At 39.9% G+C, this 17,874-nt stretch overlaps 1 protein-coding gene across 5 annotated transcripts; it reads left to right on the top strand.

The window, feature by feature from the left end:
* The first annotated feature begins 319 nt into the window (after positions 1-319).
* Positions 320-16,476, top strand: cunh19orf12 (chromosome unknown C19orf12 homolog). Of its 5 annotated transcripts, none has more exons than XM_062966816.1 (3): positions 320-344; positions 13,250-13,425; positions 15,174-16,476. In XM_062966816.1, the coding sequence occupies exons 2-3, from the start codon at positions 13,266-13,268 to the stop codon at positions 15,437-15,439; spliced, it is 426 nt and encodes a 141-aa protein (XP_062822886.1). In that variant the 5' UTR covers positions 320-344; positions 13,250-13,265; the 3' UTR covers positions 15,440-16,476. The 5 variants fall into 5 exon arrangements, with proteins under 5 accessions (XP_062822886.1, XP_062822882.1, XP_062822884.1 ...); XM_062966812.1 differs by lacking the exon at positions 320-344 and adding an exon at positions 2,312-2,537; XM_062966814.1 differs by lacking the exon at positions 320-344 and adding an exon at positions 8,053-8,183.
* The last annotated feature ends 1,398 nt before the right edge of the window (positions 16,477-17,874 follow it).

Raw genomic sequence — 17,874 nt, 5'->3', positions numbered from 1 at the left:
CAGTTTGGGCTGAAATAAAGCATTGTTTTATATAACAGAGCAAGGAACGATCCTGCCAGAGACCTTAATGTAGACCAATGGAGGATCTGGGGGAGGTCACTAGAGTATATGTGGCATGCCAATGTCGACGAATCAAAACATTTAAAGAAATAAAACAACAAAATAAATTAAAATAAAGGTCTTCTTCATGTATTGAGTTTTCTGCATGATGTTTTGATGCAATAACAGTTCCAAAATAATCTGTTTGTCATTCTCTCCCTCCCCATCCACGCTTTAAATGCTATTTGTAATTCTCAAGAGTGTCAGTTCTGAAGCAGACGGGCCCAGCTGGTGGAAACTTACAAGTAAGGGGCTGAATTTTTAGCAGCTTCAAAGTTATTTTTAGAAAACATCTTTTAGCTTTTCAATAAATTGAGATTGAAAGGCAATAAAAGTGGGAAGGGATGAACAACATCAGGGTGATGAAGCAGCAAGATGAAAATATAATACCAAACTTGAGGAGATGGAGGCGTTCTTGTCAGTCACTCTACAGCTGTTTCTGCATCATGATCCTTACATTAATCATTGCTTTGGACCCTTTTGCAAGACAACTGCCCATTTATTTGCAGGGTTTGTACTTTCCCCAGCCTTGGCCTACATATTGGGTTGGTCACCAACCTCAGACCAGTATACGATAGATTAGAACAATTGTATAATTAGCTATTCCAAATATTTTTGTCTTCGGTGTTTTGTTATTTTTATTGTTGTACAATAATTTATTGGGTATTAAGAAACTGATAAATATGTGCATACATTTGCACAGTTAATAAATACTGTCAGTAGAATAAAAACACAAATAGTGTGCTATGATGGAACAATCCTTCACACAGAAAAATAATCCTTATTTTAATCAGGTTAAAAAACTGCTCCGTGACATCCTACTTTGTTTTTAATGTGCAGTTAGATATATCTATCTGCATGTTAATAATCATATAATCCAGTTATATTTACCTCTGCAATAAAAATTGAGCCATAAAGCAGGTGAGCTCTTTCAAAGTTTGGGTGCTTCTAATCTCCAATGCAAAAATAGTTATACTGGCCCACCTTTATAAGGACTTCTTATAAGGACTGTTCTTATGAAACTAAAAATTCCATTTTTCTATTTTGTAATGATTATGAAGACAGTACGTTGAGATGATATATGTAAAATGCTTTCAACCTTTAATGCTATATATCCTTTTAATTTTTTTTAAAAGCACCAAACAGTGCATTGTAATCCGATATTGCAGTTCCATCCGATTCATCCTTTCTAGATAACATACATTGCTTTGTATGTAGACCTGCTATTCAATATGTTGTGTTTGCTGAATCTAAAATACCAAGTGGTGAAGACGACTTATAAAAGGTTACCTCTCCGAGATTTCATGAGCTACAGCACACTCTAGTGATATTCAGAAATTGCAAAATGGAATTAGGTGGTTCAGGTCTCTCGGAAACTGACATATTAGAGTTATTATTATGAGTTGGCAAAGTTCCTTTGAATACATATTTGATTTACTATCATATAAGAGCAGTGAGGCATCTAGATTATTAGGTTTGCTTGAAGACGTAGCAGTGGAAAATTCTTTGGTATTGCATGAAACGGACTAGATGGGAGACCTCATATCCTCCAACTGTCCCAATTTACTAGACCTGAATAATAGCCCTTTGCTGTCCTACTTTCCATCTGTATTGAAAATATCCCAGTGTCTTCTCCCACTTTCATCTTCTGCTTACAGCAGTTGCTGTATATTCAGTTCAATGTACAACAACAGGTAGAACCCCCAGTGGCACAATGGGTTAAATCCTTGTGCTGGCTGGACTGCTGACCTGAAAGTTGCCAGTTTGAGTACGCAAGATGGGGTGAGCTCCCGTCTGTCAGCTCTAGCTTGCAAAGACATGAGAGAAGCATTGTCCCCTGGGCATCGGCTCTGTAGACAGCCAATTTTCTCACACCAGAAGCAACTTGCAATATGTTCTCAAGTCGCTTCTGATATGTTAAAAAAACAACAGCAGTTTGCTCCCATTTAGCTTAGGAGGAGGTAGAGAGTAAAATCCCAGTAGACTGGCAAACTGGTTCATCCCTTCCTGGCTTGTGTGTTCTTATGTACAACTATTCTTTACTCTGGCATTGCTTGGCCACAAGTCTCCGTTTCACCTGTGTAATGTTGGAAGGTATGGAATCTTCACTAGACCCTATATCACAATTTTATTATTTTTTCATGGATGCTAGTTGTATCAGTAACAATGAAAACAGTTTTGTGTGTTTGTGCAAATTTGCCATTGCAGAGGCCCTTTCTTTCAACACCGTGCAGATTTCCCACATGTTTGCGCATCCCTTTAGCAGAGGGGAAGCTTTGGCCCAGACAAAACAAACAGAATTGTTCCTCTAAGAAGGTTTCCGCATCCATTTTCAAACCCACGGCACAGGATTCATTCATTGTTAATTATCTCCCCAATGGCACGGGAAGCCTTGCAGAGGCCTTTTGTTCTCCTGATTTTGCATGCGGCGTGATTAGGTAGGAGAATTATTTTTAATGTTTCATTTTAATTGTTGTCGTTGTTGTTGTTGCCAGTGCTCTTACACTTGGGGGGGTTTAGCTTCATTGTTTGGAGGGGAAGGCAACAGGAGTCCTGCCAAATTCCGCGACACACGAGAGGCCTCCAAAATGTGCAATCCCCTCTTGTGCTCTGCTTTGCTGCCGGAACGGTGACCCCATTGTCTCTGCTGTATTATTCTGCAAGCAGCATTTTTTCCCCAGTATCGGTGCCCATAATCCTCCGTTCAGTTTCACTGCTGTCGTCGTGAGGAATCGTGGCTTGAAAGGAACCGCTCAGCATTTGCGGAGGGTTCTCTTGAATCTGCTGGCAAAGGAGCAGGCTTTTGACTAAAGGACCAGGCCTGTGATCCTACTGACAGGGAAGAGTGGGAAATGGCTCTCTTCTGCGGAGTTTCTAATGTGTTGCTTTCATGGTGCTGTGTTCTCAGCGCTTGTACACCACATTATCTCCTCTCCCCTGTGGGTTTTCTACAAAGCATGATGGGAACGTTAGCTGGGGAAAGGAAAATTAATACTGGCAGCCGATGTTTGCTTAGCAAGGCACATCATCACACAGCCACAAGCAAAGGGAGACATCTACTGTTTGATAGATAGTAAAAAAAAAAGTTACATATCCACATCATTACAGCTATGCTGCCTTTTAAACCGTTTTCTTTGGTATTTCTACCCAGCAGTGCCAGGCAAATGTTTTTTGGAGTCCTTGTTAGCATCATAGCCATGCATTAATAGTTGCCTGGTGGAATGAAATGGTTAATATGAATTGATACTTTTTGCATTTCTTTTCAGACCTAAGGATGGGGAAAATTTTGAAGGCTGATAACAGACTGGCGGAATAGATACTTCTCTGTTTCTAAAGACTTGTACAGTTCTCATAGCTTTTGGAAGGGAGATGGCGATGGTTGCTCACTTTGATTTCCTTTGTTTGCTTCTGCAAAGTTTGAAAGTGTCTGGAAGTGTCAATGGATCTTTAGGTAAAAGCTGGAAGGATTTCGTTTTTGTGGATTTGGTTAGCCATAGAGAAGAATTTGAGGCTGCTTTTGTCTGGGAGGAGCTATACATATGCCTGGAAGTTCATTGAAACACATAATACAGTAGAATCTCACTTATCCAACACTCACTTATCCAACGTTCTGGATTATCCAACGCATTTTTGTAGTCAATGTTTTCAATATATCGTGATATTTTGGTGCTAAATTCGTAAATACAGTAATTACTACATAGCATTAATGTGTAATGAACTACTTTTTCTGTCAAATTTGTTGTATAGCATGATGTTTTGGTGCTTAATTTGTAAGATCATAACCTATTTTGATGTTTAATAGGCTTTTTCTTAATCTCTCCTTATTATCCAACATATTCGCTTATCCAACGTTCTGCCGGCCCGTTTATGTTGGATAAGTGAGACTCTACTGTATCTCCTACATTGCCATTGGTTTATTCATTATAGGACTCAGGGGGATTAACTTCTTCACTTAAAACAAATTTAACTGGACGTGAATAGTTTCAAATTCCAGGATTCAGCTTTGAACCTAGTAGACACTCTTACTACCCAGTTTGGTGCATCTACTGTACTTGCAAACAATTCTTAACAATATGTTGTCGAAGGCTTTCATGGCCAGAATCACTGTATTGCTGTGAGTTTTCCAGGCTGTATGGCCATGTTCCAGAAGCATTCTCTCCTGATGTTTTGCCCACATCTGTGGGAGGCATCCCACAGAGATTGTGAGGCCAGAGTTCACAATCTCTGAGATTTCCTGCCATAGATGTGGGTGAAACGGCAGGAGAGAATGCTTCTGGAACATGGCTATACAGCCCAGAAAACTCACAGCAACCCAGATTCTTAACAAGTTTAGTAATGCTTCCTCCTAAGTAAGGATTAAAGACTAATAGGGAACCAATTCCTTCAAATTCCTTCAATCCATACTCAAAAGTTCTGACAACTATATATTTTATGGTTAAGTTGTAGTATAGCCACCAGATGGGGCTATTTGTGTAATAAAGGCAACTTCAAAGGTATTTCCACTTCCTTTTCTGCATCCTTCTGCTGACTTCTATTTTTTCCCCTTAAACTGTCGCTTCCACATTAAAGCTCTTTAATGCTGTAGAGACTGGCTCTCTCTTATCAGCTAGAAGTACAAAAATGTGGCTCAGTTGTCTAGAAGCAGCGTATTCTTCATAATTTCCACTGCACGTTAGTTAAAATAGTGTCCTACATCTGCTGGAATGGAATCCTCTTTTGTCCATCGTCTCATACCTGTTTTGTTGTTATTGTTGTTATGATACTGAATTTGCTGTCAATCAAAACAGAAATAATGTCTTTGAACTGTAGTGTGAGCCCTCTGGTAAGCATACAAAACAAAATGAATTAGAAATGTTGTTGGATTGGGTGATGACAGCGAGGCTTTTGTAAAAGGCAGCTGCTCAATGCCTAGAAGTTCCTGCGTAATTTGATGGCCGGTGGCTAATAAACATTGTGCTGAGCACAGAGATGGGAGGAAAACTTTTGGGAAGCTGTTGGAATACAGCCAGCGAAACATACATTTATTCACACCTTTGGTATCAAGGTGGATGGGCAAGGAAGCTCCATATGCTGCCAAATGATTTGGGAGATTTAGAAGATTTTAAGATTATCGGCTTGTATATTTGGGGGCGGGGGGGAATCACCAAAGAGTGTATTCTGTCCTCAGCAGGAGACTGAATGTAGAAAAGGCTCTCCTTGAGGCTTCTCACTGTTCAGGAAAGCAGGGAGCATGAAATTATATCAAATATTTTGAATAAGCTAATGAGAAAGGGAGGCAGGCTTCCAGAGGGCCACATTTGTTTTCTTTCTTTAAAGCTGTCTTTCCTTCTGTTTTTTTCCCAGCGTCTGCCTGCTTAGATTTCACTCTGGGCTCTTTCCTTATGCTCGTTTATGTAGCCATACTAGCATTTAACAGCCTTGTAAAGTAGGAATGGGCCACTTGGTTTTACTTTATACAAATAAAAAAAGACTATGGCACCCATGATTTCTCACTGTTGGCTGTTCTGACTCTTGCTGCAGGGATTCCTAGGCCTGCTTTAAAATGAGAAACCCAAGTCTGTCTGTCTGTCTAACAAAGTAAAAGTATGTATGTTTGTAACACAAGGGCTGTTGCTAAGTGAAGTGGCCATATGTGATGTCACTGGATTGGTTGTTGGTAGGTGAAGTGGTCCTCTGTGATGTCATTGGAAAGAAAGATGACACAGGAATGAAGAAAGGAGAAAAAGAAGTGAAAGGATAAAGGAGGGAGGGGTGTGTGTATGTGTGTATATGTGTGTGTGTAATTGCTAGAAGGATAACAGTTGCCACCCTATGAATGAGAGAACTCATCAAATGCTCAGCTCTTTATTATTAATATTACCCCACTTTTTCTCTCCAGAAGGAGACTTGCAAGACTCCAGCTCCCAGGCTCCCACAACGTTTGAGTTATGGCAGTGAAAATGGTGCTAAAGTGCCACCATTCTACCGTGTAGAAATACCCTCTAAGGTTTGTTGGGCCATCCATTTCCTGATTCCCATCAGCATAACATTGGTTGAACCCCTTTTCCCGGTTGCTTTTAATGTGCAGGACCCTTATCCACTTTACACTTATCTTTGCATTAGGTCTTCCACATGGATGCTCACGGTGCATCTCTGCTTTGAATGCAGTTAAATACCATGCCGTGGCTGAGTACTATGAGATCCTGAGAGTTGTAGTTTCGCAAGGTCTTGAGCCTTCTCTGCCAAAGAGGGTTGGAACCTCACCAAACTACAACTCCCAGGGTTCTCTAGTCTTGAGCTATGGCAGTTCAAGCGGTGTCAAAAACTGCATTGATTCTACAGTGCAGAGGCACCTAGATTTTCACCAAATAAGAACAAATCAAAATGAGGCAAATTCCATACGTTGAGCCATATAACTCCACCAGTGATGTACGTTTATTACACTTTTAAGATGTGAACCCATTTACTTTTGGAAGAGCCTAAAAACCTGGCTCTTCCAAAAGGCCTTCGACGATTAATTATTAGGTTGAACTATCTGCCCATCCAACTATAGGATTTTCTGCCACTACTATTTTACACTTTATGTACTATTTTGACTGAGAAACTACCTCTCCCATTTTGATATATTCTGCACTTTGGCCCAGATCCTAGTTTTAGTCTCCTGTTTTTAATACTTTATGCTGTATGTTGATTACTATGATGGTTTTATTGATATTGATGTTTTACTGTTGGAATAATTGTTTTATCATTTTATTGTTGTATGTTTCGGGCTTTGTCCCCATGTAAGCCGCTCCGAGTCCCCACTGGGGAGATGGGGCGGGGTATAAAAATTAAGTTATTATTATTATTATTATTATTATTATTATTACTTTCTTTTAATAATAGTACACATTAGTGCTGGTTATAGTAAAGGTAAGGGTTTCCCCTGATGTTAAGTCCAGTCGTGACCGACTCTGGGGGTTGGTGCTCATCTCCATTTCAAGGGCGAAGAGCCGGCATTGTCCGTAGACACCTCCAGGTCATGTGGCTGGCATGTCTGCATGGAGCACCGTTACCTTCCCGCCAGAGTGGTACCTATTGATCTACTCACATTTGCATGTTTTCGAACTGCTAGTTTGGCAGAAACGGGCTAACAGCAGGAGCTCACTCTGCTCCCTGGATTCGAACCTGCGACCTTTCGGTCTGCAGGTTCAGCAGCTCAGCGCTTTAACACACTGCGCCACCGGGGGTACCTAGTGCTGGTTATAAGTAATGCTGGTTAATCCAGTGCATCGTTTCTCAACCTGGGGGTTGGGACCCCTGGGTGGGGGGTCACGAGGGGATGTCAGAGGGTTCACCAATGATCATTAGAAAACACTTATTTCAGATAAGTTTGGCCCAATTCTGTCATTGGTGGAGTTCAAGGGGCTCATTGATTTTAGGTGAACTATAAATCCTAGCAACTACAACTCCCAAATGTCAAGGACTATTTCCCCCAAACTCCACCAGTGTTCACATTTGGGCATATTGAGTATTCGTGCCAAGTTTGGTCCAGATCCATCATTGTTTGGAGTCCACAGTGTTTTCTGGATGTAGGTGAACTACAACTCCAAAACTCAAGGTCAGTTCCCAGCAAACCCTGCCAGTCATGGGAGTTCTGTGTGCCAAGTTTCGTTCTGTTCCATCATTGCTGGAGTTCAGAATGCTCTTTGATTGTAGGTTAATTATAATCTATATTATGTTATATGGTCAGTGTAGACCAGGCATGGGCAAACTTTGGCCCTCCAGGTGTTTTGGACTTCAACTCCCACCATTCCTAACAGCCTACCGGCTGTTAGGAATGGTGGGAGTTGAAGTCCAAAACACCTGGAGGGCCAAAGTTTGCCCATGCCTGGTCTACACTGACTATATCTTACAGTTTGAAACTGTATTATATGGCAGCAGATGGGCCTGATCTAGAGCAGTGTTTCTCTTTTGAGCCAGGAGAGGTCAAGTGGGGTCAAACTCCACTCATTCCACCAGTGGAAAGGCTCCGCCCCTTTCGTCTGACTGGCGTCTTTCTCTTTGGCTGAGTGGGCGGGGCGGGGCGGGGCCCGTGATGACGTCAGGGGACGCCGCCGGGAAAGGTAGGAAAAGGCAGCTGGTGACTTTGGTGGCTGGGATCCGGATCTGGAAAGAAAGGCATGGGAGGAAGAGGAAGTGGAAATAGGGCAGCCGGGTGGCTCCGTTAGCCTCTCCACTGTCCTGGCTCCATGCTGTGGGATCATGGGAGTTGTAGTTTGGAGAGGCACCAGCCCTCTTTGGCAAAGGGATCTCAAGATCTTCTGAAACTGCAATTTCACTATTGTAGCCTTTATGGTTTGTGCATTACAGTAGAGTCTCGCTTATCCAACATAAACGGGCCAGCAGATAATACAGAACCAAAACATTCGTGCTTTGCAAATCGACAGAAAAAGCAGTTCAATACAAGGTAATATTATGTAGCAATTACTGTATTTATGAATTTAGTACCAAAAAATCTCTATGTATTGAAAGCATTGACTAGAAAAACATTGACTACTAAAAGGCAAACTGCGTTGGATAATACAGAACATTGGATAAGTGAAGGTCGGAATAGCGAGACTACGTTATTATTATTATTACAGTAGAGTCTCACTTATCCAACATAAATGGGCCGGCAGAACGTTGGATAAGTGAATATGTTGGATAATAAGGAGGTAATCCCTCCTTATTATCCAACATTTTTGCTTATCCAACGTTCTGCCGGCCCATTTATGTTGGATAAGTGAGACTCTACTGTAATAATAATAATAATAACGTAGTTATTAGGAAAAGCCTATTAAAAGTCAAATTTTATTATGATTTTACAAATTAAGCACCAAAACATTCGTGCTTTGCAACAAATTGACAGAAAAAGCAGTTCAATACAAGGTAATATTATTTAGCAATTACAGTAGAGTCTCACTTATCCAACATTCTGGATTATCCAACGCATTTTTGTAGTCAATGTTTTCAATACATCGTGATATTCTGGTGCTAAATTCGTAAATAATAGTAATTACTACATAGCATTATTGCATATTGAACTACTTTTTCTGTCAAATTTGTTGTATAACATGATATTTTGGTGCTTAATTTGTAAAATCATAACCTAATTTGATGTTTAATAGGCTTTTCCTTAATCCCTCCTTATTATCCAACATATTCGCTTATCCAACATTCTGCCGGCCCGTTTATGTTGGATAAGTGAGACTCTACTACTATGAATTTAGTTCCAAAACATTGCAATGTATTGAAAGCCTTGACTAGAAAAAACATTGACTACTAAAAGGCAGACTGTGCTGGATAATACAGAACGTTGGATAAGTGAAGGTTAGATAAGCAAGACTCTACATTATTATTATTATTACAGTAGAGTCTCACTTACCCATCATAAACAGGCCGGCAGAACGTTGGATAAGCGAATATGTTGGATAATAAGGAGAGATTAAGAAAAAGCCTATTAAACATCAAAATAGGTTATGATTTTACAAATTAAGCACCAAAACATCATGTTATACAACAAATTTGGCAGAAATAGTAGTTCATTGCACATTAATGCTATGTTGTAATTACTGTATTTACGAATTTAACACCAAAATATCACAATGCATTGAAAACATTGACTACAAAAATGTGTTGGATAATACAGAACATTGGATAAGTGAGACCATACTGTATTATTATTGGCTCACAGCCTCCCAAACTGTACAATTTAATAAAACCTATATATCTATATCTATATATTCTGTATATATAAGTATTAAAGTAAGAGTTAAATGTTGTCATTATTATAAAAAAAACCCACACAAAACAATTAAGCAAATGTTAAAAACAATTCCAATCCCCATGCAGGGTTTTTCTTTGCTCCGTCAAATAAGCATTTAGGGAAAAGGATGGCAAACATGCATCTGAGCATGCCTTTTAATGCCATTGAGTGACTATAGTAGTTGATGCTAAGTTAAAAATTAAACACTGGAACAGGTACTCGTTATTATTATTTTTTCAAAAAGTACTGGTTACCTATCTTCTTCCAAAGTTTATTAAAACAGTATTGAAAGTGGGTTGCTTTGGGTTTTCCAGGCTGTCTGGCCATGTTCCAGCAGCATTTTGTCCTGACGTTTGGCCCACATCTATGGCAGGCATCTTCAGAGGTTGTGAGGTATGCTGGAAACTAGGCAAGTGGGGATTATATATCTGTGGAATGATGTCCAGGGTGGGAGAGAAAACTTGTCTGTTGGAGGCAAGTGTAAATGCTGCAATTCATCACCTTGATTAGCATTAAAAAGCCTTGCAGCTTCAAGGCCTGGCTGATTCCTGCCTGGGGGAATGTTTGTTGGGAGGCTGGCCCTGATGGTTTCTTGTATGGAATTCCCGTTTTCAGAGTGTTGTTCTTTATTTACTGTCCTGATTTTAGAATTTTTTAAAAATACTGGGAGCCAGTTTTTGTTCATTTTCACAATTTCCTCCTTTCTATTGAAATTGTCCACCTGTTTGTGGATTTCAGTGGCTTCTCTGTGTGGTCTGACATGATGGTTGTTAGAGTGGTCCAGCATGTCTGTGTTCTCTAATAATATGCTGTGTCCAGGTTGGCCCATCAAGTGCTCTGCTATGTCTGACTTCTCTGGTTGAGCTAGTCTGTGTTTCATGTTCCTTGATTCGTGCCTGGGCAATGCTGCTGCGTTTGGTGGTCCCTCTGTAGACTTGTCCACAGCTGCATGGTATACGGTAGACCCCTGCAGAGGTGAGAGGATCCCTCTTGTCCTTTGCTGACGTAGCATTTGTTGGATTTTCTTAGTGGATCTGTAGATAGTTTTAGGTTGTGTTTCTTCATCAGCTTCCCTATGCGGTCAATGGTTCCCTTAATGTATGGTAAGAACACTTTTCCTCTGGGTGGATCTTTGTCTTTACTCTCATGGCTTATTCTGAAACAGAATTGAAAGTATCTATGATACTTTGATACTTTGTGTTTGTGCATCAAATGGAGAGCAACATACAATGCAGGCCGGGGATGTTTTGCTTTTGTCTTTTGAATGTGACCAGTCATGGGACTATGACCTCCCAACAACAGTAGCAATGGGAAAAGTTGCTTATTTTAGACTACAGCTTGCAGAATCCCTTAATTGTGTAATAATAAGGGAGTTGTGTAATAATAAGAGGAAGACACTTTTCCAGGCTCTTCTGTTGCACTGCAGCCAGGCAGATCTGGGTGGATTGCGTGCTTGGATGCAAGACTGCTGGGGAATGTGTTTATGCTATTTTAATGTGGGGACTGTAGCTGTCATTCTTCCATTCTGACATTTGGGGTCTGAAGGCCATAGGGAAATTGTAAGTACAAATATCTTAAGGTCAAAAGAGACTTGGAAAGTCTTGTAAGTTGGGCTTCTACTGTCAGGAAGATTATTATTATTATTATTATTATTATTATTATTATTATTATTATTATTATTATTGTATGACGCAGCAAACAGAATAGATATGCTGGATTTCGTATCACAAAATCACAAGTCGAACACTTCCCAAGTGTCTAGGACTGTGATGTATTTTCGGATTATTATTATTATTATTATTATTATTATTATTATTTGATACACAACAAGATGAGTATACAACAAACAAGATCACAATGCTGGCTGTTGTATGGGATCACATGTTGGACACTTCCCAAGTGTCTAGGACTATGTGATGTATTGGCAAATAATGTGTGCAGATCCAAGTACGGTGTCCTTTTGCAGTGCCAATTGTTTTTAAATGCAGGCCAAGGTCTTTAGGCACTGTGCCTAGTATGCCAATCACCTCTGGGACCTCCTTTACTGGTTTATACCAGAGCCTTTGCAGTTTCATCTTTAAATCCTCATATCATGTCAGTTTTTTCAGTTGCTTCTCATCAATTCTGCTATCGCCTGGGATTGCAACATTGACAATCCATACGTTGTTTTTTTCCATGATCATGAGGTCAGGAGTATTGTGCTCCAAAACTCCGTCAGTCTGAATTCGGAAGTCCCAGAGTAGTTTGACTTCATTTTCTGTAACTTTTTAAGGTTTATTATTATTATATTTATTATCTATACCCAGCTTTATCTCACCTGAAGGGGACCCAGAGTGGCTGGATTTTAAAATAACAACAAGAACAATTTAAATTATTGTTGTGGTGGTTGTTACTTCTTTTCTGCCTCTTCCCAAGATTTGAGGTGGATTATGACATAATTAAAATACAACAGCCTCCATCCTTGCAGGCTTTTAAACAGGGTCAGGAAGGCCATCTGTCGGGGGTGTTTTTATTGTGCTTTTCCTGCATGGCAAAATGGGGTTGGACTAGTTGGCCAATATGGTCTCTTCCAACTGTATTAGTCTAAATAGATAAAATGTAAAACCATTGGAAATGCAGATGGAAAACAACGGGTTTTCTGCTGCTATAAAGACTAGGGCATGAAGTAATGGATTCAAATTTCAGGAAAAGAGATTCCATATAAACATTAGGAAGGACTTCCTGATGGTAAGGAGCTTCTTGACAGTAAGCTCATTCCAGAAGTGGAATCAATTGCCTATAAAGGTGATGGGGTCACTTTCTCTGGACATCTTCCAAAAGGATCTGGACAGTTACCTTTAGCTGGAGGTCCCGCATTGAGTGAGGGGTTGGATCAGATGGCTCTCATGGTAATATCCAGCTTTTGTCATTCTGTGCATGAGGCAACTCATGGAGACAGAAAACAGAAGTTGAGTTGCTTTTTGCATTTCCCTGTTAATCTACTTTCTTTTTTACTTTCTAAAACCAGTTTCCCACAAGCAAAGCCATACACACCCTTGTTACAGAAAGCATTTTTCTTCATTTGTAGCTTTAGTTTTTGACCCTTGGTAGAGGGAATTTGGTAGTTATAGTACCGCTTGCAAGCTCTATTTTAGAACACGATCTACGGAAGTAGTGCAGACTTCCAGGTGAGAGCTCACTCATAGGATCAAAATGTTTTTATGTTTATTTCTGATATGCATATAAGCATATCTAAGAAATATTAACATTTTCTGACTATATCTCCCCAAATCCCTCACCCAAATGGCCACTGGTGCCAGGAGTCCATGTGGTTTAATGATAGGAAGGAACCGCCTGCATTGTGTCAGCTACATATTAAGCCTCTTGATATAAAATTCTTTAAAGGTGCAGCCTATGCAAGATGCCTGTCAATGTGAATGACGTGATGCAGCTCCTGTGCCATGTGTCAGAAGAGCGGAAAATGAAGGCGGCTGTCAAGCACTCTGGACGGGGCGCGTTGGTGGCCGGTGCCACCGCTTTTGTTGGGGGATTGGTGGGAGGCCCTCCCGGCATAGCCGTAGGTGAGTAAGCCATCTTATACCTAAACCCTCAGACGTGATTTGCTATTGCCTTCCTCTGAAATACAGCCTACAACACCTGCTATATCTTGGTATTCCTTCATCCAAGTACCAACCAGGTCTTATTCTGCTTAGTATCTGAGAACAGACATGATCTGGCAATTTACACCTCTTCAGCTGCCTGGCTACTAAGGGCCCTTCCAGACAGGCCTGTATCGTACCAGGATCTGTTCCTATGTTTTATGCTTTAAACTGGATGAGTCCACACTGCCATATAATCTGGGATAAACAGAAAACCCGGGATCAGATCCTGGTATGATATAAGGCCTGTCTGGAAAGGCCCTATGTATGTTTTCAGAATTGGAAAGTAAGCCCTTCAGATATTTCTCAGTCCTACAACCCCTACAGTTCTTTAGTAACACCTGGCTGGTGTTTTTGGAAATGATAAAGCAAAACATACACAGGATGGAAGATTCCCCATCTCTGTTCTTTGATAATGCTTTGTGATACAGCATGCTTCTCAACATGATTTGGTTGTCAGATTGTTCGCATTGGTGCCCTTATTTGAGCTTGAAAACAGTGTCTGAATATGGGGAAGATAAGCAGTAAGGCTTTGTGCCAAGTATAGTTTAAGATAGAATTAAGTTACGTACCAAGGTAGGCTTCTTCTACTTGAGACTTCCCTTTCGAACATATGGCCTACAGTTACCTTTATCCTTGTTTTTTCTAGCAAGAGCTGGAGATCACAATATCTGGAGGGATTTCCACCAGGAACCCCAGAAACTCACCTTAAAAGAGAGTCAGCTGTCCCGAGCAAAGGGATTCTGTGGTTGGGGTGTTGTGTGCTTTTTGGGAATGTATGGCTGTCTTCTAGAATCTTTTTTGCCTGCATCTGTCGCTGACATCTTCAGAGGATCTGATGGTAGTAAAGCGAGTGGAGTATATATACCTGTGGAATGTCCAGGGTGGGAGAAAAGAACAATTGTCTGTTGAGCAAGTGTAAAGGGCACAATTAGCAAACTAGATTTTTATGTGTGGAGTAGGATTCACCTGTTCGCATGTGAGTAACCATGAAGGTTATCTGTATCAAAGTAGGGTATCTGTATCAAAGTAGCCTTTGTTCCTTTTAAAGTGTTTGCTGTCTGGAAACATCCTTTGTCTTGGTGGTGTTTACTAGCTCTTGATTGCTTACTGCCTGGAGACCTCCTGTGTCTGGGTGGTGTTCATTATCACTGTGTTGATTTTAGACAGTATCAATATTGGTAGCCAGATTTTGTTTATTTTCATGGTTTCCTCCTTCCTGTTGAAACTGTCCATGTCCTTGTGGATTTCATTGGCTTCTCTGTACAGTCTGATGTACTGGTTGTCAGAGTGGTCCAAAATTTCTGTGTTCTCAAATAATATTCTGCGCCCAGCTTGGTTTATCATGTGTTCTGCTATTGCTGATAAGCCAAGCTGGGCACAGGATATTATTTGAAAAACACTAGAATCAAGATAGTGATTAATGAACATCACCCAGACATCTCAGTGATTCTGGCTGTGAAAGCCTTCGACAATACATGGATTCTGTGATGCTAGTGAATAGGGCACTGCAGGTGAAGATAGGCTCCTGGGGTATGATTATGGCAATGGGACCATCATTATTAAGGTGACTAGGAATTGTTATGCAACTTGATGATATCAAGATCATATATGGCTACCGGGAGGCTGACTGTGATGTTTTGAAATGTCTCTCTATGTTGCTTTCCAAGGAGGGGCCGTTGGTGGCTTGATCGGGGCCTGGATGACCAGCGGACAGTTCAAGCCCATTCCTCAGATTCTCCTGGAATTGCCTCCCGTGGAGCAGCGGAGGCTCTACGACCGGGCCTTCGCCATCATCAGCAATTTAGACTGGACTGACGCTGCACAGCTCATCGCCCTCGTCATGGGAAACGTGGCCATTCAGGAAAAGTTGCTCACCGTGCTGACTACCTACATCACCAATGAACTCAGAGCAGAAATCCAGTATGGAAGCTAGATTCCGACCTCAATCCGATTGTGTTTGACATTTTCTTCTTATTGTTTTTTTCAGGGTGCAGAGGATGTTTTTTATAGTGAAGAATAGATTTACTATGAATAAATGAAGTAGATCAAAGTAGTAGTCATCTTGGTAAGATAACAGTGATTCCTAAAAAAGAGTCACATGTGACTGGTTTGACTCCTTCCTCTGCTCCAATACCAGAATCTCTTTTCCCTAAACATTTTCCTTTGTTGCCCTTAATTGCCAGCACCTTAATTTTGATCTCTGTGTGTAATTGTGCTCACTTGAAGAAATACCTTGGCTGGGTATCCAAATAAGCATGGCTCTCTGGATGAGCAAGAGAATGCTGCAAAAGTAGTATTTCGGTAGCTGGTCAATGAGGGCATCTTATTCAAAGCTTGGATAAACTTAGTTTTTGAACTACATATCTAAATGCGCACAAGACTGGTTTAGGGATTGAAACTATGGCAGTCCTTGGAAGTAGGCCTGATCCAGCTGGCATTCTAATAAAATAATGCTACAGTGGGCAAGCAAGAGGATTGTACTGGTCAATGTGAATCTCTTAACATTAGATATGGATAACTTTGCTATGATTTGCTGTGTATTTTGGTATTTTTTTTCATAACACTGCTTGGAATGATCGTTGTCAAGATGCCTTGATTTATTTACCTCACTTATTGTGAAGGACATTTTTTTAAAAGAGCATTATGTGAGTGATTAAGACTACATTATGGTTCTGACTTAACAGCAGCTGGACAGATGAAATAACTTAATTTTGGATTTATTTGTTCTTTGTGTATATATATATATTTATATCTTGTTTTGTGTATGCATTTGTATCCTGCTTTTCTACAAAAAATGTTCCCATGGTGGATAACCACTATCACATGACCCCTGTATCCACAGGAGATATGTTCAAAGGCTCACTGTGGATACCTGAAACTTTGGATAATAATGAACCTTATATTTTGACTGTACATGTGCTGAAGCATACCATAAAATCACACTGGAGAACCAAGAGAAGCTCACAAACACTTTCAGCGTGAAATGTCTTTTTGGAGCATGAGTAAGTGAAACTCTGGATTTCAAATTTGTGGATAAGGGGTTTAATACTATATGTGAAATATGTTAAATGTTAAATGTTAAATATGTGAAATATGTTAAATGTTTCTCATTCACAACAACCCATCTAAAACTTCCTTAGATCCCAAAGGAAGACATAGGGCAAATTCTCATTCATCTGCTCTTTGGCGGCTGTCAAGTCAGCTGTGGGATATTACATATGTATTTTCCCACCTACATATTAATACTCAAAAGAACTGATCTTTTGTATCAGCCCCTTTTTTCTTTCTCTCCCAAACGTCATTTTCTGTGTGTGCTAGGTGGACATTCTCTTGTAGACCGAATGTCAGGATTTTTCTTAATCTTAAACATTAATTTCCTCTTGGGTTCTATGTTCATTTTGGGGAGGTAGGAGGCAAGCACAGTTCGGAAATCACAGATTGCCTTCCTTAAGTTCAGAGGTTCACTTCCTGTTAATGGACACTGAAGTTTCAATATTAGATATAGTTATACTCTGGGCCTTTACGGAATAGCTTGTCACTTACAAGAAGGAAATGCAATTGCAAGCCACAGTTGCTGTTAGGTTTGCTGAAAAGGGGCTGTGGTTGAGGAGGAGCTAAGCTGCACTATGCAGCAGGCCTACAGTAAAGAGCTAAAAAGTTTTCTTGCCTTATTTATTTAATAAACATCCTGCCTTCCACCTAGCTTCAAACCTAAGGTGCTTGCAAAAAGGCTAAGATAACAACAAAGTTCCAATTCCCAATTTGTGCAATTCTCTCCCTTTGGAGGCCTGATTGCTACCAACATTGCCCTATTTAGATATCAAGTAAAAATAGGTTTTTTACATGAAAGCTTTTTGTGCCAATCAGTTTTACGAAACTTCCCTGTATACATGGTTTTGATCTATTTTGAATGATTTTAACTCTTCAGGCCGGTCCTTTAGTCTTAATTGTTTGGTCTGCTTTGAGGTGTTTAAAAATATCTGAATTACCGTATATACTCGAGTATAAGTCGAACCGAATATAAGCCGAGGCACCTAATTTTACCACAAAAAACTGGGAAAACATTGGCTCCAGTCTAAGCCGAGATACCAATAAAATTACATTAATTGAGGCATCAGTAGTTTAAATGTTTTTGAATCTTTACATCAAACTGTAATTTAAGATATGATTGTTCAATTCTGATTAAATCATTATTTTCATCTTCTTCAACGTAAATGTGCTTATGTATCATTTTAATAATAATAGAGTGAAATAATAAATGTAATAATAATAAATGCAGTAAAATAATAAATGTAATAATAGAATAAAATAATAAATGTATTAATAATAATAAAAATAGAGTAAAATAAATGTAAAAGTAACATCAAT

Source organism: Anolis carolinensis, unplaced genomic scaffold, assembly GCF_035594765.1.
Source record: "Anolis carolinensis isolate JA03-04 unplaced genomic scaffold, rAnoCar3.1.pri scaffold_31, whole genome shotgun sequence".
Classification (NCBI taxonomy): Eukaryota; Metazoa; Chordata; class Lepidosauria; order Squamata; family Dactyloidae; genus Anolis; species Anolis carolinensis.
This window is presented reverse-complemented; position numbering and strand designations above follow the sequence as displayed.

Bases quoted from the DNA above. Each gene is read 5' to 3' on its own strand.
- cunh19orf12 (XM_062966813.1), top strand. From the start codon at position 8,310: ATGCTGTGGGATCATGGGAGTTGTAGTTTGGAGAGGCACCAGCCCTCT. The intron at 8,528-13,249 runs GTAATATTATGT...AATTCTTTAAAG, and splicing joins AAAAAGCAGTTCAATACAAG to GTGCAGCCTATGCAAGATGC. The intron at 13,426-15,173 runs GTGAGTAAGCCA...TTGCTTTCCAAG, and splicing joins CCCTCCCGGCATAGCCGTAG to GAGGGGCCGTTGGTGGCTTG.